Raw genomic sequence first — 27,193 nt, forward strand, 5'->3', positions numbered from 1 at the left:
GAAAATCACCAAGCGGTATTTCGGGGGAAAGTTTGCTAAATTCCTGTTCTCTATAACAGTCCTCGTATTTCCTATGGTTAATTGTGGTGTACAGCAGAGCCAGATGGCAACTGGAAATTACAGACAGAATGAAGTATCAGAAGCAACATAATCTGGAGGACAGCCATGGAATGCTTTGCAAGGAGGCAACAATCTGGAACAAATAGCCCAGCAGCACGCAGGAAAAGGTAAACAGAATGCTTGAAGTGGCGCTGGTTGTTTGAATGAAAAGACACCCAATCCCAAGCAGATGCAACATTTATGGAAATGTCCTACATAAATCCAAGTGTGAAAACATACACATGCAAGAGGAGGAAAAAAAGGGGGGGGGGGAGAAAGAAAGAAAGAAAGAAAGAAAGAAAGAAAGAAAGAAAGAAAGAGAAGATTCAATTGGAGTCCGATTCATTGTTCTCTGAAGTCAATAATTTGGTTTCTACATTCTGGATATGCATTTACTATTCTTACTTTGAGGAAATAGAAATACAGGGGTATTTTTTTTTTTTTTAAATGGAGCATAAAGGAATTGCCATCACTACAATCATGAAGATGTAAGTTTATTTTTATGTCCATGGATATTGGCCTTACAAGGGAATTCTTCTGTTTATGAAAGGTGAATAATTTAAAACATTATCAGTGATGTTGGGGTTTTGTTTTCCATTTGAGGCAAGCATTATGATCTTTGAGATTCTTCACTGGCTCAGATTAAAATCCAGATTGGAGGAACCACTCTGTTCTGCTCTACCCCATCTCCAAGGAAAGTGCCAGAAGGGGAGGAATTTGAGCAGAAGCAGACAATGGGGTAGATGAGAGGATTGGAACATATTGCACTCTCAACGAAATCTTTGGCTATCAGATACAAAGACCCAATAATAGAAATTTATTTATGCCCACTAAGATAGAGGTGACTTTTGGAGAAAAAACACCACGAATTGAACCTGCTGATCTGCCAGCTGCTAACTGCATCCTCAGTTCACCAACTGAGCTAAGTGATGCATCAGTACATTCTTCCACCCCTAGCTCCTGCTCGGTGCTTATAAATACTGAAATGCAGATACTATATGGTCTTGCTGAGGGGATGAAAATCAATATGCGAAGCCTGATCTGTGCCTCAACAGAGTATCTGCATTTCAACTTGGCAAGGCCTCTCCCATCCTCTTGGATTTAGAAATACAATGCAGACATGTGGATACTGGCTGTTCAGGAGACTTTCCAGGGTAGGATGTGCCTGATCATGTGGTAAGAGGAGAGCCAAAGACATATAACTTGTTTACAAGCAGATAAGTTTGAATATATTTTGAGGCATTTGGGTTTTATTCTGCAGATTTGGCTTGTGGTTCAAAATGGATATGCATGGGACTGGATCAGAATAATAATTTCAAAGCCATTCCCTTCCAAATGGGTTATTTCAATTCCTCAACTTTTTGCTGAGCTACATAGGAATGAATTGCAAAAGCTCAAAGCTTCTATTATTCCAAAGCAGTCCCAAAAGATTTAAAAGTTGTCCCATGCCATTACTTTCATTGGTGTTGTGTGTGTGTGTGAACTCTGGGATTGACCGTGTCATCCTTTGTATGTCTCATCAGCAGTGTGCCCCACTAAATTCAGTTGGACTTTCTCCCAGGTGAATGTGCTGAAGAATTGGCAAAACTAAGTAGATTTGAGGGAAGGGGCATTTCAAAAATTGCTCTTTTAGCCTGGAGAAGAGGAGGTTAAGGGGTGATATGATAGCCATGTTCAAATATATAAAAGGATGTCACATAGAGGAGGGAGAAAGGTTGTTTTCTGCTGCTCCAGAGAAGCGGACACGGAGCAATGGATCCAAACTACAAGAAAGAAGGTTCCACCTAAACATTAGGAAGAACTTCCTGACAGTAAGAGCTGTTCGACAGTGGAATTTGCTGCCAAGGAGTGTGGTGGAGTCTCCTTCTTTGGAGGTCTTTAAGCAGAGGCTTGACAACCATATGTCAGGAGTGCTCTGATGGTGTTTCCTGCTTGGCAGGGGGTTGGACTCGATGACCCTTGTGGTCTCTTCCAACTCTATGATTCTATGATTCTATGATTCTTTCACACAATAAACAATTGACACTATATATTAGCTAGTGTGGCAAAATAGCTCCAAAACCTCTTTTTTTGGGGGGGGGGGGGATTTGCCTAAAAAAGCTCAACAACTTTTCTGTCCGGACTTTCACTTTCTGAAATATGGCAACCCTAGGTTATTGCTTGAAATCAGTTTGCAGGCTGCAAACATTTGGGACAGTGAGGAAGGATCTTATTAAAATGTGCTCATGCCATTCAAAAAATCAAATTGCAGAGTCTCCCAAATTGTGTAATGGTAGAAAGAGGCAAGCAACTGGGATGTGTTTGGAGAGTGGGAACAGAGGTGAGGCTGATTTGTAGCCATTTCGAAAGAAGAAAGCCATGGAGTATATTTTCCTTCTGTGCTTACTCCCTCGGGAATTTCAGTGGACGAGATGAGATTATTCTCACAAGTCATTTCCACTCAATGTGCCTCAGAAGACTGTTATATGGTGGCCGTTTTTGTAGTCATCTAAGCTGTGAACAGTATTAGCCTTTGGAGGGAAATTTGTTTCAAAGAACCTGTCAGACTTTATGGATGGTGTCTCTACCTTGTTACAGAGACACCATCCCTTTTACTATTCAGATAAAACGTGAACATGGAAAGAAAAGGTGCACATGCAGGAAAACATCTTTTGTGGAGGAGGAATACAGGTAATCAACTCTCAGACACGATCATGAATTGCCCGTTGGATGGTGGAGTGTTTGCATTTTATGGATCTGTTGGGAAGCAACTAATACACAGTAGGAGCAATTCATAGCCGCCAACCTTGGTCTGCCGGGTAATGTCCAGTGCAGCCCCAAATTGGGATAAAATAAAATGCATTGAAGCTTGTTCAATCCATATGAATCACTCCAGTTTTATATCATTTTTCTAGGACTCTGCATAGAAGGGGGGAATTTGAATTCAGTTCCCTAGGACTGAGGTGCCCCACCACCTTGCCTATTTCCTGCAACCATGTTTGCACTGCCCAGAGACCGATGTAGAGCCTAGCACAATCTGTCCATGCCTCTCACCCTAGTGCTTGTGTTGCCAGTGCCACCATTAATTCTGTGATACACCTTAAATACGTTGCACACAATTGACATTTATGCAGTTAATTTGGGTGCTATGGAGAATAGAGCGTAGAGATGGCAACAATACAAGAAACTGGGCAGATAGTGGGGCACATTAGGAAGGAGGATGCAGTAGGCATGGGGTGTGATAGGTTGGCACCGAAGCAGGCTGGCTCTTTCCCTAATTTGCATATGAAACAAACACTGTTTCTTGTAATTCTGTATACAGATACCTTCAGCATTCTACATGCTGCTTCCTGTGGCCCTCTGTCAGTGCCAGCCACAGAGGATACAGGTAAATCAACTGTTTGAGTCTAGATAATCCTGCCAGGCAAGCCTTCCAGACTTTAGTTTCATATGAGAGTCCTCAGAGTCAGAAGAGACAGGCTCATCCATATCAAAGTGTTCCTTTACAGATAATCTTATATACATATATTTTATGTAATCCAGTTTCTCTTTATTTCTAGCCCATTGTGTCCTACACCTTCAGGGTAACTAACAAAAACAATTGTTGGAAAAACAGAGCAATGTACTTGATCTAAGTTTAATGAATGCTTCCCACCCTTTCCCAACATTCACGAGTTCCAAAGGCCAATCAAAAGATGTAGGCTTGGGCTGGGGATGCGTCAATGGTGTGATACTCATTGGGGATCTCTAGCTCCCATATTATCGCTGTGGTCTGAACCACTGAGCCTCTTGGGCTTGCCAATTGTATGGTCAACAGTTTGAATCTACACGACAAATCCTAGAATCTAGACCAATCCTAAACAAACCTGGGTTGATTGAGGATTTTCCTAGAGTGTCAGGGCTCTAGACCAGATTGAGGAGTTGGTTGAGTGGTTAGGGTTGGTTGATGAGGAGGAGGCGGTTGGGAAGGAGATGCAGGCAGCTATGCTCACCCATCCTTCTCACCGCTGACTGCATGATTAATTTCAGTTTCCATTTCTTAGTCCAGAAAGTATTGATCTGATGTGTAGAGATCTTTTCTATTCTAATTGATTCAAGAGGGTTCTGGAAGCTTCTTGGTGTGAAAGAAACAAGCAGAAGGTTCATGATGTTTGGGTTATTCCTTCACAGAAGCTGAGTGCAGCTGGCTTAAACTGGTTCTCTTATTTCTGTCAGTCAAGGCCATGCTGACTATAAAAGTAAGGCCAGAAGGAGCCTGGGTTTCGCTTTCTCTTCCTACCTCTTTTCCTTCTGGTGTGGTGTTCTGAATGGGATGCTTAATGTTAAGGTTTAGACTTCTTATAAGTTATTGTAAGTTTGTCTGCTGCAACTGGATGTCTTATGGACTGTGCCAATCCTGAATGTACAGTGGTACCTCAGGTTACATACGCTTCAGGTTACATATGCTTCAGGTTACAGACTCCGCTAACCCAGAAATATTACCTCGGGTTAAGAACTTTGCTTCAGGATGAGAACAGAAATCGTGCAGTGGTGGCGCAGCGGCAGCAGGAGGCCCCATTAGCTAAAGTGGTGCTTCAGGTTAAGAACAGTTTCAGGTTAAGAGCAGACCTCCAGAATGAATTAAGTTATTAACCCGAGGTACCACTGTATTGGATTTGTGACCATTATGTTCATTTGCCTTCAGTAGCAGTAAAGCTCTGCTGGATGAAATACAATTGCCCCTGGCCTGGTTTTTTTGGAATCCTGCAATGTGTTTAAGTTGTTACTCTGCTCACTATGCATTGGAATCTACTCTGGATCAATACTGAGTAGAATTTCTCAGTTCTCATACTGAGAGCCAGTATGGTGTAGTGGTTAAGAGCAGTAGTCTTGTAATCTGGTGAACCGGGTTCGTGTCTCCACTCCTCCACATGCAGCTGCTGAGTGACCTTGGGCCAGTCACACTTCTGTGAAGTCTCTCAGCCTCACTTACCTCACAGAGTGTTTGTTGTGGGGGAGGAAGGGAAAGGAGAATGTTAGCCGCTTTGAGACTCCTTAGGGTAGTGATAAAGTGGGATATCAAATCCAAACTCTTCTTCTTCGAGATTTTCAATTGCATAATATGGGTTTAAAGCCCTAGTAAAACGTACAGCTGTGCTATGCCTCCAGTTTGGTTTGGGGTCTGCAATGGGTCCTGGTCATCCCGGATTGGACTGGGCCCAAGACAGGATCGGTGTACGCATTTACACATGTGTGTGCACACATGGTAGGGCATAAGCACAGCCCACCTCCAGACCATTCTACGATGCTGGCTTGCAGTGTCCTGACTGTGATCCAATTCAGGCACATGAGGTGGCGACTGCCTTGGGCAGCAGGATCCACAGGCGCAGCAGATCCAGCCTCCAAGGAATCTCCCGCTGCTGCAGTGGCAGTGACAGCTGCAGCAAACTCCTTGGAGACCGGATTTGTCACCCCTAGTGCTGCTAGTCTCTTCCTACCCTTGTTCCCAATGGCATTTTGTGTTTCGCCTCAGGTGTCCCAATGTATTGGACCCAGCCTGGGTGGCATCTAGAACTGTAGAAGCTGCTCCAGGAGGCTGCCTCACTTGTGATAAACCTTACATGTACAACAATACAAACACAGCACATAGGCTAATAGTAGAGAATATATAATGGAATAATGATATCATTCAAATTATAGAACTAAGCCCATCAAAGTTCATATGTACAATATAACAAAGTGGTAGCGAGGACCGCCAAGCCGTGTGTTCAAAATAGATGTCTAAGGACGTCTCACAACAGTCCTTCAAAAGTTTCAACGGAAGATGTCTCAAAAGCCTCAAAAGGACAGTGTCTCCGGAATGATACTACTGTTTTGTAATAGTCTCTGTATTAGCCAACGTGCTGTGTTTGTATTGTGATTAAACCTTACATGTAGGCAGTGAATGCCTTTCCACCACATGCTGACTGTGCTGGACAGAATGGGTGCATTCTGAGCACTGGCTAGAATCTGCATTCAACACCACCAGCATCTTGGATTCCTTGGTGGATTATATGTAGCGTGGGCAGAATTCACAAGCTTTCCTTAATCTGTCCAATGTGCCACAACAGTATAAATGAAATCTTCCCATAATGAATATATAGTCCTGTTCTTGAAAGCTGAACATTTGTAGTCCATGAAATATGCCCCAGCTCCATTGCAGGAGATATAGATCACTCTAAATCTTACGTAGACATAGCTGGGAGTAAACTGAACTCTCTGGGACTTACTTCCAAGTAAACATGCATAAATTGTATGTGTGTTTCCTTGTTGACTGGTATTTTGTTGCGGGCAAAGTTTGCAAATTGTGCATTCTGTCATTTTGACAGTAAGAAAATGCCTTCTGGTGCATACGTTTTGCACCATTTTTTAAAAGATCATTTAGATAACACAATATGGCAACCATATTGGAAGTGCATAACAGACCAGACTACCTTTTTTAAAAACACACACACACGCGCACACACACACAAAACGTGGTCTCCAATTTAGAGCATAACTAGGGCCAAGCTACAGCTAAATTATCTGCTTAGATTACAGTGGTACCTTGGGTTAAGAACTTAATTTGTTCTGGAGATCTGTTCTTAACCTGAAACTGTTCTTAACCTGAAGCAGCACTTTAGCTAATAGGGCCTCCCGCTGCCACTGCACAATTTCTGTTCTCATCCTGAAGCAAAGTTCTTAACCCAAGGTAATATTTCTGGGTTAGCGGAGTCTGTAACCTGAAGCGTCTGTAACCCAAGGTACCACTGTATATGGATAGCTTAATCTTTCAGCCAGCAATGCCACTCCTTCCAAGATACAAGCATTTGGTATCTTATAGCATACACCTATAGCATCTTTGTGCTAAGAAGACATTCTGGCATCTTAGCAGCTTCCAGGAGAGGGGAGATGCCGAGAAGAGTGTGTGCTACCTGAACACTTGAGTGTCTTGTGGTATGGGAAGCTGAATGGAAGAAGTCTAGGACTAGGGTAAAGGATAGGTGCAGTCCCCATTCAAATCTGCAGGCTTTTGCTATTGCCTTTATAGAGGCACCCAAACACCCCCACTTTCAGTTGGCTACAGTGTTCAAAATTAATGTTTAATTCAACCAGGCAATAAGAAGAAGAAAAAGGCCACATGCATGAAGGACCATTTGTTTTGTATTTTATTGAATTTCATTTATATTAAATTAAAAATATATTTCTGACAGATTCATGTAACAAAAAAGCAGAACAGTTTTCAAATTGTTCAGCTGGGATGATCAGTGTGGGATGAAGCTAAAGCAGGTTGCAATCTACATTTGTCCTAACAAACAGATAAAGTTTCCAAGGAACCTGGGAGGTAATACAGAAAAAGAACAATCCTAATCACACAAAGGGAAGGAAAAGAGACACTGGTTTCTCCCATAGCTTCCAAAAACAAAAGGAAAGGGAAATGATACTAAAATATATAGATAGCTAAATATTAACAAAAGTTAGTTATGTAATTTTTAACAGTGCATAATCCTTCATAGCCGAAAGATGAAAAAACTAAAGGTTAAAGTAACATTACACCACACACAATTTGTCATATCCTACTGTGTAAGCAGGTGCAGGAGGTTGAACACACCACAATAGTGCTAACACAGAATCACACAGAATGTCAGAATGAGACCTCCAATCGAACCTGCAAGGAGAGAAACAAATAGGGGGCAAATGGGAGGGGGAAGGAGAGAGGATGGAATCACAAGCCAATTACTTATATACAAATCAACCTTAAGACAATTATGTTCCAAGGAATGAGGCCCACAAAGGAAAATAAAACTACATTATCCTTATTTACATATGCAACTAGCCATGTCTTTAACAAGCTATAAAAATACTATTCACATTTTCAAATTAACATACAGTAGTTTTGTTTTTAAATTTTTGTTTCAAAAAGGCAGCTAACTCTGAATGCATTGTGTCACATGAAATGAGGATGCAAAATCCACAATACATGGATGTATTGTGTCACTTTCCTGGAAGATTTCCTGGAAGTTTACAAGGTGAAAGTATTTTGTTCTTTGCATTTTTAACAGTTGTACTAGGAATGGAGTGAAATAGCTAAACCCAGGATGTTCTCACAGCCCAATCCTAAGACATACTGCACTAGCAAATAATTTTGTTTAGGATGCAGTTTGGCTACAGTTCTGTCAACGAACAGTGTTGCTACACTGGGAGAGATTCTTAAGAGACCAGGATTCAAATTTATGTCTTTGTGTACACCATCCCTGGGTCCATCATCTAAAAACAGCAGAGCAAATTTGGGACTAAAGGAAGTTGACAAACTCACCACTTCTCTTTGTCAGAGTGTATCAGTTGTTAGAAACTGGTCCATAATTCAAGCTTCCTAAAAACCATGTGGCCAAATAATATTTGGAATAAAGAACTTTCAATGCTACCATAAACATGCTGTGTTTCTTGCATTTAACTAAATTTAGCTCCACTGAAACCAGTCGGACTACCAGGGCAATCCTATGCGTATCGTTGCAAAACTAAGCCCCACGGAGTTCAGTGGGGTTTACAAATAGGGAAGTGCATATAGGATCGCAGCTTTAATTGCCCCAAATCTGATCTGGGTTAGGAAGCAGATTGCGATGCATATTTATTTTAGAAAGGAAAGCAATTTCCATATTGAGTTTTATTCAATAACAAATTAAAGGCATTTTATTAATAGGGAAAAACATGTTAAACATGTTAGAATTTTTTTTAAATGGGCTGCAATCTTAACAGGGAGTTCCAACCTAACAAAATACAGTGCGTTGCATGTGCATAAAAATTATATGCAATACATTTGCTTTTACCTTTCTCTTTATCTGCTATGAAGAACTTAAAGTTACTTTGCAAACTAGGTGAGTTTACCAGGTCGCATGGCTTAGTCACTAAACAACTGAATCATTCCTTTAGAATCATAGAATCATAGAGTTGGAAGGGACCCTGAGGATCATCTAGTCCAACCCCCTGCAATACAGGAATAAGCAGCTGTTCCATACGGGGATCAAACTTGCAACCTTGGCGTCATCAGCACCACGCTCTAACCAACTGAGCGAGTGTGTGGGTCTGGTGGCCAGAACTAGAAAAGAGGGTGAAAAAAACCAACCTGCAGGTTCATTTTGGAAAACACTCAACCCTATGGAGAGTTTCTTTAAAAAAAACAAAAACCCTCAGAAAATCAATATTTCACCAGAGAAAAAGTTAAAGAACAGACATAATGTACATTATACTGGCTTTGAGCTTGACCCACAGTTCCATTAGGGTATATACTTGCATATACTTGGGTATATGCAAGTTTAGTCTCATTGAGAGTTGTGGCTCACTCAGATGGGTGCAGAATGTGGCATGTGAACATGTAGATTGTTGCTGCTTGAACAGATTGAACCAGTTCCTTCCCATGTGTAGAACAGATACCCTGTCTGTACCCAAATGGCCAGTGATTTCAACTGGAATAAAAACTGTGCACACCCAAGCACTTCTTTTAACTGGATTATGCATTTCCTGCTTCCAGAGGATCATTTTGTTTCCTTGCATTCAAAGTTAGCTTACCTTTGCACAGCTGCTCAGTTTAATTATCGACCCATTTAACAGCAGTACCGTTTTATGCTACATATTTCATAGTACCTCACTTCAAAATAACGGATTACATATCTACACTTATAAAATACCATTCACAGTTTGCTACTGTGGTTATCGGCCCCAAAATGGTTTAGTCCGCTGAGTGCTTATGGATAATAATGCAAGCTGACTTTCATGCCAGTGGAAAGGAATTGTTTTCAAACAATGGTTATTTAAATAATCCAAATGAAGGTGCTTTTTCCTTGTGAGTAGCTGAAAGGTGCATTTCAACTGGCCCACCTTTCAGTGCATCCTGTCACCCTGGATAGTACCTATTCAAATTCTGTTGTAAGGTTAGCCTCCCCTGTAAGTTAGCAAAAAGCTTGCTGTATCACCCTGATTTTCCTTCTCTCTTTTCATTGACTTTATGTTCCAGTCAGTTGCTAGGGCTAATGTTATTCATTTGCTGTAAATCCATGCCCATGAAAGCTGGTGTTTGACAAAGGACTCAGATTTGCAAGACTCTTACAGTTTTTTTAAAAAGCAAAGCATGCTTCTGCTTATCATGCTGGAAATTAATTTGAAAATTAGCAAGTTGTGTCTGCACAACAAGGAAGTTTTTTCCAGTAAGCATGAGTCCTGAATGCTGTATGGCTACTTGTTCACACTTCATGGTCCCTACTCATGTTCTACTAAAACCTCCTTAACAACCCTCAGTTACTAATGCCTATCCTACAGCTTCTACCAACACAACTAGTGCAAAAGCAAAAACAAGAAGAACAAGAACACCCTTTGTAGCTGCTTCAGCATAATGCATGCAACTGATGATTTGTATGCAAAAAAGAAAACTTGCATAAATATTATTGATCTTCTAAATACATATTGAGCGCTGAAGTCCATCTTTCTTGGTGGAGACTTTGATGCAATGTATGAACATCCCTTGCTATATGCTTTCAGAGGCTAAGGAAACTCGCAACTTAATGAAGCTATGGTTCAGGAAAGAACTTACCTCTGTGCTCAGTGTAAATTGATCTGACACAAGTGTCTAACACAGGTACCATCGAAGTCAATTGGTTGTTCCCTGCTAAATTTCAGCTGGTTTGCATCAAGCCCCCAGGTGATTAAAGTCAAAGATGTGCATAAGCACATTTTCTGAAGTGGTAGGCTATGTGCGCACACAATGATTACAACGATCGCACCCAGTTGCAATATGCTACCACAACAAGATCAATAATAATTACAGCTAACCGTATAATCACTCTGTGAATGTGGGAGTGAAATGGCACTGTTTGTGCTGTAGGGAATTACTTCACAAGGGAACAAGAAAATTGAAATCTATCCCTTGTTAAGTGCTGTCAGGGGTTCAGGAGCAGAGTCACAGGAGAGGGAAGAAACGGAGAGCGAGGGGGAGGAGTCGGAAGGAAATGTCAGCGGCGACAGTAGTCCGAGGTCTCTGAGTCTCTCCAGTGACTCGGAGGATTCACAGAAAGGGGCCCCCATGGTCAGGGCAAGGGGGACACCTCGGGAGGAAGGGGCCAGAGGGGACTCAGAGAGTAACAGCTGGAAATCCGGACCAGCTTCCCCCCCAGAGTGCAGTAAGGGGGAGGAGTCCAAGGCATCGGGATCAGGGAGCGCGCAGGCAGAGGGAGAGCGTGAAGCAGGAGTGGCCACACCCTCGTCAGGGAGCGAGGAAACGGTCATCAGGAAAGTTAAACGCGCGCGCGCGCCAAGTTCAAATGTACAGGAGGGCGGCAAGGTGGGCAGCCCGGGTAGGGAGCCAGGTCCTAAAGCACGCCGAAGAGAGGGGGAGGAGTCAGAGGGGTCCAGCTCTGCGTCAGAAGAGTCCAGGAGGGAAGAGACCCCGGGGGGTAGTAAGACCCAGAGGAAGAGAGAGAGAAGGAGGAGGTGGAGTAAGATTAGAGTTTTAAGCTGGTGCACAGGGGGCGGAGATCCAGATAGAGCTTCGCCGGTCTAAAGCTCAGACGTAGAGCTGGGACGCTGAGATTTGTAAATGGAGACTATTCTTCAATAAAGACTTTGATACTGTACTACCGGCTAGCGTTGGTCCTTGGTGAGCTGGGACCCGGAGCCAGCTCTGACAGTAAGCTCTATCTCAATTTTTAAAGTTTGGGCACCAAGAACCTCGCCACGTGAGTTGACGCAGCGAGGGCAGAGGAGGGGTGCTTCAAGAGCTCACAGAACTCAGGCAAGATGACGACGGAAGAGCAGATATCCGCCCTGCAAGAAGCTGTGACACGACTCAGCACGGAGGTAATTGCATCCAGAAAAAGAGAGGAGGAAATGAGTAGCGCCTACCGGGATCTCCAAGTAAGATTGGACGTGATTTCCAAACAGGGGCCACCTGGATCCAAAGCAGAGGGCATTGGATTGGGAAAGAGGGGAGGCAGCCTTGTATCCCATTTTGACGGGAGTTTACAGCAGTACCCCAACTTTAGAGCAGACCTGTTGTTTGCGCTGGATCTGCTTGACAAAGACTTTAGAGATGAAAGAGAGAAAGTGGGGTTTATCCTATCCCATTTGCATGGTGAAGCCAAAACGTGGCTGAGAAATTTATGGAGGGACAATGATCCGGCGCTCCAAGACGCGAAGGCTTTCATTAAAGCTATGGACTCGTGTTTTTTATCAAAGATAGACGTTGATATTGCCAGGAGAGACATACATGGACTTAAGCAAGGCAAAGCCAGCGTGCGTCAGTACCATACGCGTTTCTTCGGACTGGTTCATGCACTGGGATGGGACAAAGCGTCTGCGCCAGTGAGAGATCTCTTTTGGGAGGGCTTGAATACAGAAGTAAAAGCCGAGATTGGAAGGGGGGAGAGGCCAAGGAGCACCCAGGAAGTGGTCCAGAGGGCTCTGGAGATCGGGGTGCATCTGGAGGAACGTCCTTGCAACAGAGAAGAAGGACGTTGGGGAAGGGCGCCAGCCAGAGCACCTCCCTTCTATCCCAAAGAAGCAGCGCGTGCGCAGTCCACGCCCTCGCAGGGAGGGGGAGAGGAACCGATGGAGCTCGGAGGTGCCAGGGCTCAGTCAGCTACCAGAGCCCTGACGCCGGGAGCAGTCAAGACGAAGCCTCCTAGAGGGAACAGGAAGTGCTACATCTGCGACAGTGCTCAACACATGGCGAAAGAGTGTCCCCAGAGGCTCCACAAGCACACTGCAGCATCGGCAACAGTGACAGAAGCAACGCAGCAGGGAAACGACAGAGTCTGGCTGGAGGAAGAGGTACTGGGGTCCAGCCAGACAAATCAATGAAACAATCCCCAGAGATTTTGCAGCCCACAGACCCCCTCCCACCCAAACCAGTGGTGCAGCTTACAGCGTCTCTCCAACTGCCCAACGGAAGCACTCTGGAAGTGCCGATCACCATTGACTCCGGCAGCAACGCCGACTTTATAGGACTGGATTTTATTCAGCAGCACAATATACCACTGCTGCCAGCCACACTGCCCCTGAAGGTTGTCACAGTGGATGGCAGGGACTTGCTAGGGGGGCAGGTGGTGCACCAAACGCAACCAATGGTGATGCGGATTGGAAATCACCAAGAGGTCATCAGCTTCAACGTCACCCAACTGTCAGGCACGCCGGTAGTCTTGGGCATGAGTTGGCTGCACAGGCACAGTCCAGCATTGGCGTGGTACCAACGCCAATTGACCTTCGGTTCCTCCTATTGCGCGGAACATTGCATTCTTCGTAGCCAAGAAGAAGGAGGGGAAGACACGCAGCTACAATTGAGCACGCTGCAAGCAGTGCCACGCAAGTACGCAGCGTTTTTGGAGGTTTTCTGCGAGAAGGAAGCGGACAAGCTGCCTCCCCACAGGCCCTATGACTGCCAGATTGACCTCCTGCCAGGGGCGACGCTGCCAGCCGGGAAACTGTATTCCATGTCTGAAGACGAGCTACAGGAGCTCAAGGAGTTCATAGACCTCAACTTAAAGCGCGGTTTCATCCGGGAGTCGAAAGCAGCGGGGGGCAGTCCTGTATTCTTTGTGAAGAAAAAGGACACGCCCCAAAAAAGACTTGTAGTGGATTTCAGGCTCTTAAATTCAAAGACCAAGCCCACAGCCTTTCCAATGCCCAAAATAGATGACCTGCTGGCAACGGTGAGGAAAGGACGCGTTTTTACAAAGTTGGATCTGAGAGGGGCGTACAACCTGATCCGCATACGGGAGGGGGACGAGTGGAAGACTGCCATGTTCACGCCCCTGGGCACATATGAATATAGAGTTATGCCCTTCGGTTTACAAAATGGCGCCCACTGTTTTCAAGCGTTCATGCATCATGTCCTGGCGGGTCTTCTCTACAAGAAATGCGTCTGCTTCTTGGACGACATCCTCATATTCTCAGAATCTGAGGAGACCCACGAGGGGGACGTCAAGGAGGTTCTGCAGCGACTGCAGGAGCATCGGCTATACGCAAAGCTGGAGAAGTGCCAGTTCGACAGGAAGGAGGTGGATTTCCTGGGCTACAAGCTGTCGGACAAGGGGCTCGCCATGGACAGCGCCAAGGTTCGCGCGGTGTTGGATTGGAAGAGCCCGCGCAATCGGAAGGAGGTCCAGAGGTTTGTGGGGTTTGCCAACTTTTACCGCAAGTTCATCAAGGGGTTCGCGATGCAGACAGCGGCCATTACCGACACGCTCAGCTCCAAGAAGAAGAAGTTCATCTGGACGGAGCAAGCGGAGCAGTCCTTCCAGAACCTCAAGCGTCTCTTCTCGTCCGAAGGGCAGCTACTGCATGTGAATCCCAGCAAACCGCTGAGGGTTGAGACGGACGCCTCAGACAGAGCCGTGGGCGCCGTACTGTTGCAGGAGGACCCGCATGGGGACTGGAGACCGTGTGCCTTCTACTCTAGGAAGCTCAGCAAGTCAGAGCAGAACTACACCATCTGGGACAGGGAGTTGCTGGCCATTCATGCAGCATTCAAGGCGTGGCGGCACTTCCTCATCGGGGCCAAACACACAGTGCAGGTTCAAACGGATCATAAGAACTTGGAGTACTGGCGCACGGCAAGGTTCCTGAACCAGCGGCACATCAGATGGGCGGAGTTCTTTGCGGATTTCGACTTCAGGATAGAATACATCCCAGGCGACAACAACATCATGGCAGATGCACTGTCCAGAAAGCCGCAATACCTCGAAGAAGCGGCGCCAGCAGCGGCCAAGCACATTTTCGCCCAAAAAGCGTGGGCGTGCGCTTCCGCAACCGTGGACCTGGAGGCGGTCCGTCGAGCACTGCAGGAGGACTCCTTCGCTCTAGCCAAGATGGAGGAGGTGCGCAAGGGCACGGTGAAAAACGACGAGTTCCAAATACGGGACGGATTGCTCGTCCGCAGAGGAGCACTCTATGTACCGGGGGATGAGCTCCGTGCGAAAGTACTGCAGCAGTTGCACGACGCGCCAACCGCCGGGCACTTCGGCAAGGAGAAGACGGCGGAACTCGTTGCCAGAGATTTCTGGTGGCCCAAGATGAGGGGGGAAGTCGCGGAGTACGTCTCGAGGTGTGACACCTGCCAAAGGGCCAAGTCAGTGCACAAACCTCCGGCAGGACTGCTCGAACCGCTGCAGACCCCGAGCGAACCGTGGGAGAGGGTGGCACTGGACTTTGTCACGGATTTACCCAGCTCGAGGGGTAAAACGGCAGTGCTAGTGGTGGTGGACATGTTCACTAAAATGGCCCACTTCATTCCGTGCGCGAAGGTGGCCACAGCAGACCAGACCGCCAAACTGTTCATAGACCACGTCTTCAGGGTGCACGGACTGCCACGGTCTATCTTGTCCGACAGGGGGCGCCAGTTCATTTCGAGCTTCTGGCAGAAGCTGATGGGTTTCCTGAACGTCAAGATCAACCTAGCGTCGGCGAGACACCCGCAGACCAACGGACAAGCGGAGCGCGTCAACGCCATCATGCAGCAGTACCTGAGATGCTATGCAAATCAACAGCCGACGACATGGGTGGACTACCTGCCACTCGCTGAGTTCGCTTACAACAACACGAAGCACGTGTCCACAGGGGTGACGCCGTTCTTCGCCAACAACGGGAGGCATCCCAGAACCTTCCCGGGATTAGAGAAACTAGGGGAGGGGGAGCCACAGGCAGCGGAAGTCTTGGCGGCGGAATTGCAGGAAGTCCACGATCAGCTTAGGAGGCAGTTAGAGCTTGCAAAGCACGCATACAAACTGCAGGCTGACAAGCACAGGAGGGTTGGTGAAGACATACAGGTGGGAGACTGGGTGTGGTTAGCGGCCCACGCAGTGCCGACCAGATCCTTAGCTAAGAAGAAACTCGGACATAAGCAACTAGGACCTTACCGAGTTGAAGCACAGATCAATTCGGTGGCCTTCCGGTTGACACTTCCGGAAGGATCCAGAATGCACCCAGTATTCCATAGGTCGGTGCTCACGCCCTACAAAGCACCTCACCGATTTCAGGCGCAGGGCACGGCACCAGACCCGTATAGGGAGGCCCCCCCAAGGAGGGAGTCGCCAAGAAGAGAACCCATCAACCAGGTCACAGAGATTTTGGACTCGAGATGGGGGGAGGAGGGAGTAGAATATTTTCTCGCAAGGGAAGGTACCCCGGCCAGCGCCAACAGTTGGGTGCCGGACTATGCCCTGGACGAGCCTCTCCTCAAAGAGGAGTTTCATGCCTTGTTCCCACACAGGCCCATGCCAGCCGAGTATTTCGACGACTGGCTTTTCACACCCACGCTTTCTACCAGCACGTTCCAGGGATTCACATCGGACGAAGAACCAGCATTAGAAACACGTTCACCGGAGGGCTCGCCCTCGGGGTTTGCCTCAGACCGCTCGTTTTGGTGGGACAATCGAGGAGAGGAGAGGTGGCTGAGGGGCCCTTGGCAGGGAACGGACCCAGAGGGGAACGAGGGTGAGAGGGACATGGACGTGATGGGGGAGGACGTTGGGTTCGAGCATGGCGGCACGGAGATGGAAGCAGAGGAGAACGAGGTCGGCGAAGACATGGAGGACGAGCCGGATTTCTCTAACTGGATGCACGCCACGGGGGACGAACTGTATCCACCATTCACCCCCACAACGACGGAGCACCCAGCACCCCCGCCGGAGGAAGGGGAGGGGGGAAGGGGGGGCTTCGAGGGGGGGATGGATGTCAGGGGTTCAGGAGCAGAGTCACAGGAGAGGGAAGAAACGGAGAGCGAGGGGGAGGAGTCGGAAGGAAATGTCAGCGGCGACAGTAGTCCGAGGTCTCTGAGTCTCTCCAGTGACTCGGAGGATTCACAGAAAGGGGCCCCCATGGTCAGGGCAAGGGGGACACCTCGGGAGGAAGGGGCCAGAGGGGACTCAGAGAGTAACAGCTGGAAATCCGGACCAGCTTCCCCCCCAGAGTGCAGTAAGGGGGAGGAGTCCAAGGCATCGGGATCAGGGAGCGCGCAGGCAGAGGGAGAGCGTGAAGCAGGAGTGGCCACACCCTCGTCAGGGAGCGAGGAAACGGTCATCAGGAAAGTTAAACGCGCGCGCGCGCCAAGTTCAAATGTACAGGAGGGCGGCAAGGTGGGCAGCCCGGGTAGGGAGCCAGGTCCTAAAGCACGCCGAAGAGAGGGGGAGGAGTCAGAGGGGTCCAGCTCTGCGTCAGAAGAGTCCAGGAGGGAAGAGACCCCGGGGGGTAGTAAGACCCAGAGGAAGAGAGAGAGAAGGAGGAGGTGGAGTAAGATTAGAGTTTTAAGCTGGTGCACAGGGGGCGGAGATCCAGATAGAGCTTCGCCGGTCTAAAGCTCAGACGTAGAGCTGGGACGCTGAGATTTGTAAATGGAGACTATTCTTCAATAAAGACTTTGATACTGTACTACCGGCTAGCGTTGGTCCTTGGTGAGCTGGGACCCGGAGCCAGCTCTGACAAGTGCAAACACTGAAGGAAGGAAAAGATACAAATTGGCCTTTTACATTCTGAAGTGCTGGTGTTTCTGGCCATGGAACATCCTTGTCCCTAATTTTTAACAGTAGACATAAGATTTTCCTTGTAAAGCTTTAAACTGAGTCATGTAAAGAAATAGCATCCAAAGAAACAACTCCAAATGCTTACTCCAACATCATTTTGTTTCTCTACAACCATGTTCCTAAAGGGCTTAAACCTGAACTCTAGGCAAGGTCAAATTACTGTATTTTCCCGTATATAAGACTAGGTGTTTGTTTTTTTACCAAAAAATAGGTTTAAAATTGGGGCTTGTCTTATATATGGGTAGTGCTGAGGGGTGTTTTCTTAATTTGGAATCCCCCAAAATAGGGGGCATCTTATACATGGGGGCGTCTTATACACAGAAAAATATGGTAACTTAATTTAATTAACACAGCCACCCTTACAATCGGTCACTCTGACTTCCTTGGGAATGCTAGGCAATGTGTGAAGGATCTGTGAAGATAATATAGGCCATTTAGCCTAGATCTATGAGAACACTAAATCTAGTTCCTTTTATTCTTGGTCTGAGTACTTGTGCTTACTAGAGAACTTTGTATGGTTCAACAGCCGATAAAGTTGGGGCAGTATTATATACAGTGGTACCTCGGGTTACATACGCTTCAGGTTACAAACTCCGCTAACCCAGAAATATTACCTCAGGTTAAGAACTTTGCTTCAGGATGAGAACAGAAATCGGGCTCTGGCGGCGCGGCAGCAGCAGAAGGCCCCATTAGCTAAAGTGATGCTTCAGGTTAAGAACAGTTTCAGGTTAAGAACGGACCTCCGGAATGAATTAACTACTTAACCCAAGGTACCACTGTATCCCATTTACCTGTTCTATGATACCGTCAAAAGTACCTCACATACTATGGGGCCAGCACAGTTACAACATCCTAAACACATCCATGCCAGATACCAACCATTTTCAGTGTATTTTGATGCCTTGTTAAATTAATGACTACTATAGAAACACAGTGATTTCTTGCATGCATTAGTTTTGCTTTGCTGAATACTCAACATTAGCAGCACTGAGGAGTCTGAGTTTAAGTGAAAATGAGTGAATTATAAGGGGCATTGTTTTGAAAGCAAAGAGGAACATGGAAACCATAGAACTAAATTTCCCATTCCAATATGGAGAAAATTATAAAGATGGGATTGAAAGCATCACACACATCAAGTAAACCTCGGGAATCCAAATCTACCTTCCTGTCTGCTTGCACAGTAACCCTACAGCGCTAGTAGAAAGAAATTTCTTCCGCTCTGCCCTCCTCCATGTCTTCTGAACAATTAAAGGTATGGCTGCAGAAGGCAGATGGTGCAGATGGTGACAACAGTCATGAAATTAAAGGACGCCTGCTCCTTGGGAGAAAGGCGATGGCAAACTTAGATAGTATCTTAAAAAGCAGAGACATCACCTTGCCAACAAAGGTCCATATAGTTAAAGCTTTGGTTTTCCCAGTAGTGATGTATGGAAGTGAGAGCTGGACCATAAAGAAGGCTGATCGCCGAAGTATTTATGCTTTTGAATTATGGTGCTGGAGGAGACTCTTGAGAGTCCCATGGACTGCAAGAAGATCAAACCTATCCATTCTGAAGGAAATCAGCCCTGAGTGCTCACTGGAAGGACAGATCGTGAAGCTGAGGCTCCAATACTTTGGCCACCTCACGAGAAGACTCCCTGGAAAAGACCCTGATGTTGGGACAGATGGAGGGCACAAGGAGAAGGGGATGACAGAGGATGAGATGGTTGGATAGTGTTCTCGAAGCTACAAACATGCATCTGACCAAACTGCAGGAGACAGTGGAAGACAGGAATGCCTGGCGTGCTCTGGTCCATGGGGTCACGAAGAGTCGGACACGACTAAACGACTAAAACAACAACGACAACAAAGCAGAGGGCTACAGAAAAGTCTTAAATGTAAATATAATTGTTCTTGTTTAGTCGTTTAGTCGTGTCCGACTCTTCATGACCCCATGGACCAGAGCAAATATAATTAAACAACACCAAATAAAGAGATACTTGCGTAGCTAAGGCACAAGGAAAACTACAACTAAAAACGTTCAGTCAAGATGACTTTGCCTTTCCCCATTTCTTGACTGGGCAGAATGTTCCTCACTTCTGTTGTTTTTAACTGAGAATGTTGGAGCAATAAAGGTGATTTTTTAAAAACAAATCAGCTGCTGGAAGCATGCAGCACTTTCAGCTTCAGTTTTGGCTTCTGGTTTTAGTGAAGACTTTGAAAATGTAACTCGCAGTGTTTCCTTTGGGCTCTGAACCCAAATAACAGCTGACAAGAAATTCACATCACACCTCTATAAAGGGCAATATAAGGCAATGTATAATAATTCAGAGCAAAAAAAGCTCGCTCCCTTGGCGCATGTGCCTTTCAAGAAAGGTAACATTTCCCATAGTACCCAGAGTTCAGGCCCCTTTATCTTCAAGTCGTGACTGCTGTGTGTTTTGGCTGGTTTGCTGTGTCCCTGCTTGAAGCAAATGTCAATTATTTCCCTCCTTTGTCACTTCTGGAAGTTTCCTCAGTGATATTAACTACAGGAAGGCTATGGCAGGGTATTGCCTAACTTCTATAACTTTCCCACAAATTGTGCAATATCGGTACCTGTGTGATTTCCACTGTGGCAGGGTATATTTTCTTTAATCTACAGGATGCAAAGCAGTTAGCAGCGCTAACTACAGGGCTCTTCAACACAAACAGAAGGACGTCTGGCCTGAGGATACAGTTCTCACAGCCGAGCTGCTACTGCTGAGAAGATGAGGCTGGAAGCTTTATTTACCCTGTTGTCTTTCTTAGCAGCATGATCCCAATGAAATCACGCTACTCACAGGCTTTTTTGCATTTAAAGGGAGACATGCTGGTTATTAAAGAAGAATTTTTTTAAAAAAGGTGGTGAGATGAAGATTAAACTGCACTAAGAATTCATTTTGGTCTTCTGGAACAGATCAGAGCCCATCATTTCATGCAGTTTCCCAAAGAATGCTGCCTAAGAATGCTTTGCCAAAGGCCGGACACGGCAGAAGCAAGCTGGGCAGAAGTGAAGTTGCCTGACCCTCTGGCGATGGCGTAAGGACAAGCATGCCCCCCACCCAAAACAGAAAAAAGAAATGCTTCCAGCTAGTTTTAAGGTTGCTTCTCCTTTTGCAGGAAGGGGAATCAGACTGGTTGCTTAGGTAATGGCGTATAAGCAGGTAGCTATTTGATACATTCAAAGTTTTTAAATATAGCCTTGGTGTACATGTGAGAAGAAAAGTCTGGACTAGGGATGAGGGAAAGACTTGATTCAGGAAGCACTGAAAGCCGAATCGATCAAATTTGTATTTTAGAAACAATATGCAAAGCAAACCCAGCTATCCTTCAAAACTGCACCAAATTCAAGTTTTGTGATGCAGTTTCCAACCAACCATTGTTTACAAAAATGCATATTTTAGGGGGAAGTGTAAATAAAAATGAAAATATTTAGGGAAAATGACTTGCAGAAATGATTGTATTATGGAAAAAATGCTTTCAAAAATATGTACATTAGTCAAAACTGCATATAAAAGACATAGCTCACCTACTATGGAACTGCACAGTAATCCAATTTTCTGGAAGGAAGTGCAGGCCTAGAATTAATCTGATTCTGTACAAATCCCTCTTAACAGGCAACTCTACCACTGCAGTTGGTTGCGTGCGTGCCAGGTGGGGATTATCAAAAGCACAAGAAGGATGGCTCCACTGAGCCATGTTGTCATCAAAACAAATATTGGAACTATCGGGAGTACACAAAGCACAGCAACCTGGATACAGGACCTCCTGCAACCAGCATTCCATGAGAAAATTCTGCTCTACAAAGTTCAAGCTTCCAAAAGATTTTGAGTGCATTTTTGGAACCGTTTGGCAAATAATATCTGCATTTAGATGTAATGGGAGGCACACTGCAGCAATGGGAATTTCCCCAAGTTAATGAATGTTAATCTAGGACTACAGCAGAACATTGACACCCATTCATCAGAGTGCGGAAACCTAGACACACAAAGAAGACGAAGAGGCCATGAACTCAAAGAGGGGGAGCAAAACTGGGGGGCGGGGAGGAACTAAAGGATTATACCATTTTATTGTAATAATGTGAAAAGCCCAATAAACCATGGATAAAAAAGGGAAATGCTCTGAAATAATAATGAATTTTCATAAGGATTTTTTAAAAATTTAAAATCACAGACTGCTGCAAAATGTGGAGAACAATTTAAGGCTGGAAACATGGACAACTGAGAAGATTATTTGGGTTACCTGAAATATATATGAAATTCACAAATCCTTCCATTCACAGTCTGGACTGAGAACGTGGCATGGAGGAAGGAGTTTTCCTTTCTGTCATCCCCAAAAGCCTGTAGAGTTTTACTGTTGAACAAACTGGTATTAGGTGAATAATTGCAATCCATTTTTTCATGTCACCACCTGGATAGGCCCTGCTAGTTCCCAAAACTTTAAAGTGGGGTAGGAGGGGAGCCACCCAGATATTGTGGGACTTCAGCTCCCATCCACCTCATCCTGTGTGGCCAGGGCTCCCCTGTATGCTCTTCATTGTGAAATGGTCTGTCTGGAGACTTCTATATTTGAAGACCCAGGAAAACCACCATAACTTTGCCTCAGTAATCCTATGGTATATATGGCTATACCAGTGAAATCTCCACTGATGGTAGAAAATGTTTCCTTAACACTTGCAGCATCCGTAGTGTCAAAGAATGTTCTGCTTTCATCTAGCAGGCTCCACCCTGCTTAGTAGGAACCACCCTGCTTAGGTGGTAGAAGCCTCTAAGTTGGATATGAAAATAACACTTTCTCCCTGTAGTCACCCCTGGGGCCATACAACTGGTTTTCAGAACCCCCTTAAAAGCCACTCTCTACCACCTCCCCCAGTGGGTAAACTAAAACTTCTGAAATCAGTGAGCAGCCAGCACTTGAACACCAATTCTTTGCGTTCTGCACACACTGCTTTTCTGGTGTGACAAATGGGAATTTGGCCAGCACATCAAGAGAATAAACTTCACCAGGCCTGCACACATTTCTGTCCATTGTGCAACTGATTCTGACACTAAACATTGTATTATGAATGTCTCCTTCCTTCTCACTGCAGTTTGACACATATTTTGATTAACTAAACAATATTTTTTAGAGAAACTGTGTAATTGGAAATAAGTTTCATGCCTACAGTAAGCACTCCTCTACCTGGCAATTAAATGCAGATACTTAAAATTAAGCATTTTCTGGAAGAACCCAAGTTTTGTACTGCTTTAGTGGAAGGAATGAAAAAATTCTACTCTCACAGACAAAAAATGTAATTTCCAATAACTGGGCAGACTAATACTTTACATGCAGAAATAAGGCCAATCCAATGTGAAGTCAGGTCTCACTCGGCTCCATCTTTAAAGCAAAACAAACCTAGAAATATGCATTATTAGCTCAATGAGGCTCAGGTCATATTACACCACGTAGTAACTTAGTACATAATTTGTTCAATTCTGGGCAGAGAGAGATTGAACTGGTTCAGGAAGTTCAAGAACCTGTAGTCTGAAAGACAGAGAAATACATGCCTCCTGATATGGAATGCGCTTTTGAGAACCAGAAATCCCCGAGTTCCTGCCTAGCAGCATCTCCTGTGCACAGACATAAAAGAGTCAACCGGGTGCAGCCACCGGAAGGCGGGCTAAGTACCATCATGTTTAGAATAATAGAATCATAGAGTTGGAAGAGACCACAAGGGCCATCGAGTCCAACCCCCTGCCAAGCAGGAAACACCATCAGAGCACTCCTGACATATGGTTATCAAGCCTCTGCTTAAAGACCTCCAAAGAAGGAGACTCCATCACACTCCTTGGCAGCAAATTCCACTGTCGAACAGCTCTTACTGTCAAGAAGTTCTTCCTAATGTTTAGGTGGAATCTTCTTTCTTGTAGTTTGGATCCATTGCTCTGTGTCCGCTTTTACTGGGATCCCCAGGGCAGTGGGAGCCAGTGTTGCTGACAGAATATATGAGAGTTGATGAGTTGGTACTCCTGCTTCCAGGGTGACCGGAATAACATGCTGGATCCCAGCGACAGGGGCTAGAGGGCAGTTATCACTCATCTTTAAATATACATTCATGCCATGTCTGGCTATCATCATATACCAAGGAGCCAGAAAACACAATAAACCCAAGCAAACGAACATCAAGAAGCAAAAGCACAAACTTCCATGGGTTTTCTCAAGACATGTCAAATGTCTATGACATTTCTTTGTGGATCACCAGTGCTTCCCAAAATGACCTCACAATCTGAGTTTGCTACTCGGACCGTACCAAGAGGCCACTCTTGGATGACCACGGGATCTACAATGGCTTGTAGGATGATGTGCTTTCAAAATCTACCTTGGCCAGAGGATTGGGTGTGGCAAGAGCTCCCCGTGCCCTGGCTCCCTGCCCTGGTTCTTCTCTGCTCAACTTGCCTGGGGCTTTGGGCTGATAGCTGCAGAGCCATCACCTGTTCTGGACCCTGGATGTGACTGCTATGCAAGGAGTCCTGCCTTGGTCACTGAGAGCCTTTGGGGTCATTCTGTTGGTGTTTAAGAGAGAAGGTTAGTAGGGCAGTGCTAAACCATTTTTAAAAGGCTGAGACTTTTACCATTCCCTCCCCCCCCCCAGGTGTTTTGCCCCTTAAATTCCAGCCATAAATAAGTACTACTCTGTTGCTTGATGACAGAGAAAGGCTAGAGCATCACAGAAACATACTTTATGAGCAAATGGCTACCTATATCAAGTCAACTCCTGAAACTATGAGCTTTGTTTGTTTAGCAGAATAAACCTGAAAGCTAGCTCTTGAAATATCCCCTAACACGCTTCTCTAAAATGCTGAAGGCACCCCTTGACTTGTTTTCAGTCTAATAGGATATGTGAAGTATTTTGACTCAGCTCCCTGCCATTATTCGATGCGCTTGGTTTTAATCATTACTAAAGTGCATACAACAAAATACTATTGCCCCTCCTGCAATTTCATTCAACATATAGTGAGCCTGCAATCCATTTTCCTGGGATTAAGCCCCATTGAAATCAGTGGGGCTTACTTCTGAGTAGATAGGATTGCACTGTAAGAATGAGGGTGATCCCCCCCCCGCCCCTACTAGATATTATGTCTTCAGAGCTGTATAAATAAACTAGAGCTAAAAAAAATCCAGTCATGAAGGGAACAAACTAAAAAAACCTTTTTTAAAAAAATTAAAAATAGCATGTAAAAGCCAGCAGAGAATGAAGGTTCGTAGATGAAAGCTTTGAAATTATTTACAGTTTTGACTGAGAATGTAATAGCCATGCACACCCGGAATTTCTAAAACCTTGCTTCGTGTTTCTTCTTTGTGCTAGGAAAGCAATAAGCAGCCTCACCACAGTCTTTGTAAGCTAGTCCAAGTCAGTCCAGCACTTCTTCCCGCAATTCCCCCTGCCCTGTAATCTGCTTTCCTTTCTGAGGCAGCACCAAGGCTAGTTACTCCTTCAACAGTTTTCCTGTGAGCAGTCGTTGCACTGATGAACAAAGTTCCAAAGACTTCACTTTGTTTTGGCATTTTCCACAGTCATCTTTTATATATATCTATATTTATATATCATTATAATAATAATTCATTTTACATTTTAAATTATTTTATTTTGCTGGTCACTTCCATATTGCTTCATTCAGATTCCAGAATACAGTTCAGGGTGAGGACAAAAATTAAAACCGTAGCTTAAGTGCAAATGAATTTTCCAGTGATCTGCCATGTGCGTTTTCTTCTTTATGAACTGAAGTCTGCCTCCTGACCCTGCCTCCTTTAGAAGCAGGTCACCCTTAAACAAAAACAACCCCAAAACCATGAATTAAAAGAACAACAACGATGGATTTTCTCCCTCTGTCCAGTCCTCAGTATTCTCTACTGCTTCCCAACTTTAGCTGATAAACCAGAAGAAACTGAGGAGAAAATAGCTACATTTTGTATTCAAGAAGTATAAAACATCAACAGGAGGCTCTGTGCATATAAATCTTGGTTGGTGGCTTGCCCTCAAAAAATGAGATGTCGTTGTTTTCCCTATAATTTTGGCCTTTGTGTCCTGAAATCATTTTTGCTTTCAAAACATTTGTTCTCCTATTGACCTGTAGAAAACCTGTAGTGTCATGCACAGAAGCATGAAGAAGTTAGGTCTGTGCAGTTAGAAAACAGACCCCCAACTGCAGAAGTGGTGGAGAACTGGGGAACTGGCCGGAGAGTCATGTGATCTTCAGTGTGATCCCTTTGATGGATGGACGGATGGACGGACACAGTGAACAAGATGGGAATGGCAAGCTGGGTTAGCCATTTTGTTTACGTGGTAGAATATAAAGTGTTAAAGAAAGAAGTCGGATTCTCAATCTCATTACGTCATCACTCATGATATTAAAAATGTCCTTTCCTACCCTCTCTTTTCCCTCCCCCTGCCCAAAACCGCACTGCCCCCTCCAGGATTGCTTCGGTGGCTCTCAGCATTTCCTGCTGATAGAAGCTGGCACTGTTGTGACTTTCCCTGCAGCATCAAAGCTGAATTGCTACGTGGAGAACTAGTTGGACAGCAGGCAACACCGCCACCGGCTTTTACTAGTATTCATTGGCTTGTCTGACCTCCTGGCCCTGCGGGGGCACAGAAAGTGAGAAATGCCAGCCTCCCTCCCTCCCTCCCCGCTGCTTCATTCACTCTTTACTTTTCTTTCTCCCCGGCTTCCTGGAACAAATGACTTAACTGTGCCTTTCCATTTACAGACAACCACCTGCAGGAAGAACTGGCAAGAAAAGGAGAAGAGAGGGTAAGAAGAAGGGACAGAAGAGAAGGGAGACAGAGACGGAGGAGAAAGGAGAGTGCTGGTATATGGGTCCCCCATGACTTCCACGCTTTGGGGATTACACCACTGTGTTTCGGTGTCTGTAGGGTGGAGGGGGCAGCATTGTGCCAGGCTTCAGGGAGAACTCTGAGAGGTATTCGGGGTTCTCTGCCACAATGGGCCGGATCCTTCCATTTTGTTTGTAAAAATATTTTGTGCTGTATTCCTGCAGGTAGTCCGGGTGCTGTAGGGTACTCCGTGGGGGCAGGCTGTGATTCCAGTAACCTGGGTTGTCAAACGCCTTCTTGGGTTTCTCTGGCAATGGAAGCCCGTTTTTCTTCAGGTACTCTGCATTCTCGAAGGTGCCTGTGAAGGTGTTGAGGTACAGTGGCTCGTTCACATACTCATCCTCTGCTTTGGGTGGGCCATTTTGGCCGTTGTGATATTCTGGGTTGTCCAGCGCTTGAAGATCACCATTTTTCCGCCGAGAGACAAATGGGTTCTCCTCCACAGGATTCAGGTGATCTAGAAATTATAAAACCCATATGAGCCAAAGAAACAAACCACATCTGAATGGAACCTAATTTGAAACAAATTTGTTTTAATATTTCTATGTTGTCAAGCTGTACCATGATGGGTTACAAAAAAAGAAAACCAGCTGATATTAGGAAGAAACAGATGAGCATTGTGCTGGTGAGTTGTTCCAAGTGGTTTAGTGGGCTGGACTTTAACAGACTTCATGAAGCA

At 45.4% G+C, this 27,193-nt stretch overlaps 2 protein-coding genes across 8 annotated transcripts in view; one reads left to right on the plus strand and one right to left on the minus strand.

Annotated features, from left to right (window-relative positions):
- On the plus strand, window positions 1-26,508 carry LOC310658272 (uncharacterized protein; the record flags this gene model as incomplete). Of its 2 annotated transcripts, none has more annotated exons than XR_014502168.1 (4): window positions 1-1,275; window positions 2,702-2,769; window positions 3,401-3,466; window positions 26,388-26,497. XR_014502168.1 is itself a non-coding variant. In XM_083400177.1 (4 exons), exons 1-4 carry the CDS (start codon window positions 166-168, stop codon window positions 26,506-26,508), a joined length of 342 nt encoding a protein of 113 aa, XP_083256303.1. In that variant the 5' UTR covers window positions 1-165. The 2 variants fall into 2 exon arrangements, 1 of the variants encoding a protein (XP_083256303.1); XM_083400177.1 differs by having other exon boundaries at window positions 1-227; window positions 2,677-2,769; window positions 26,388-26,508.
- ERBB4 (erb-b2 receptor tyrosine kinase 4) overlaps window positions 25,243-27,193 on the minus strand; it is a 757,628-nt gene continuing 755,677 nt past the window's right edge. For all 6 annotated transcript variants that reach the window (XM_083399758.1, XM_083399756.1, XM_083399759.1 and 3 more), the window contains one exon: window positions 25,243-26,971. In XM_083399758.1, coding sequence (XP_083255884.1) covers window positions 26,526-26,971 — 446 coding nt within the window. In that variant the 3' untranslated portion in view covers window positions 25,243-26,525. The remainder of the gene's footprint in view (window positions 26,972-27,193) is intronic.

The sequence above is a fragment of the Podarcis tiliguerta genome (genome assembly GCF_965153285.1).
Source record: "Podarcis tiliguerta genome assembly, chromosome: 1".
In the NCBI taxonomy this organism is placed as follows: domain Eukaryota; kingdom Metazoa; phylum Chordata; class Lepidosauria; order Squamata; family Lacertidae; genus Podarcis; species Podarcis tiliguerta.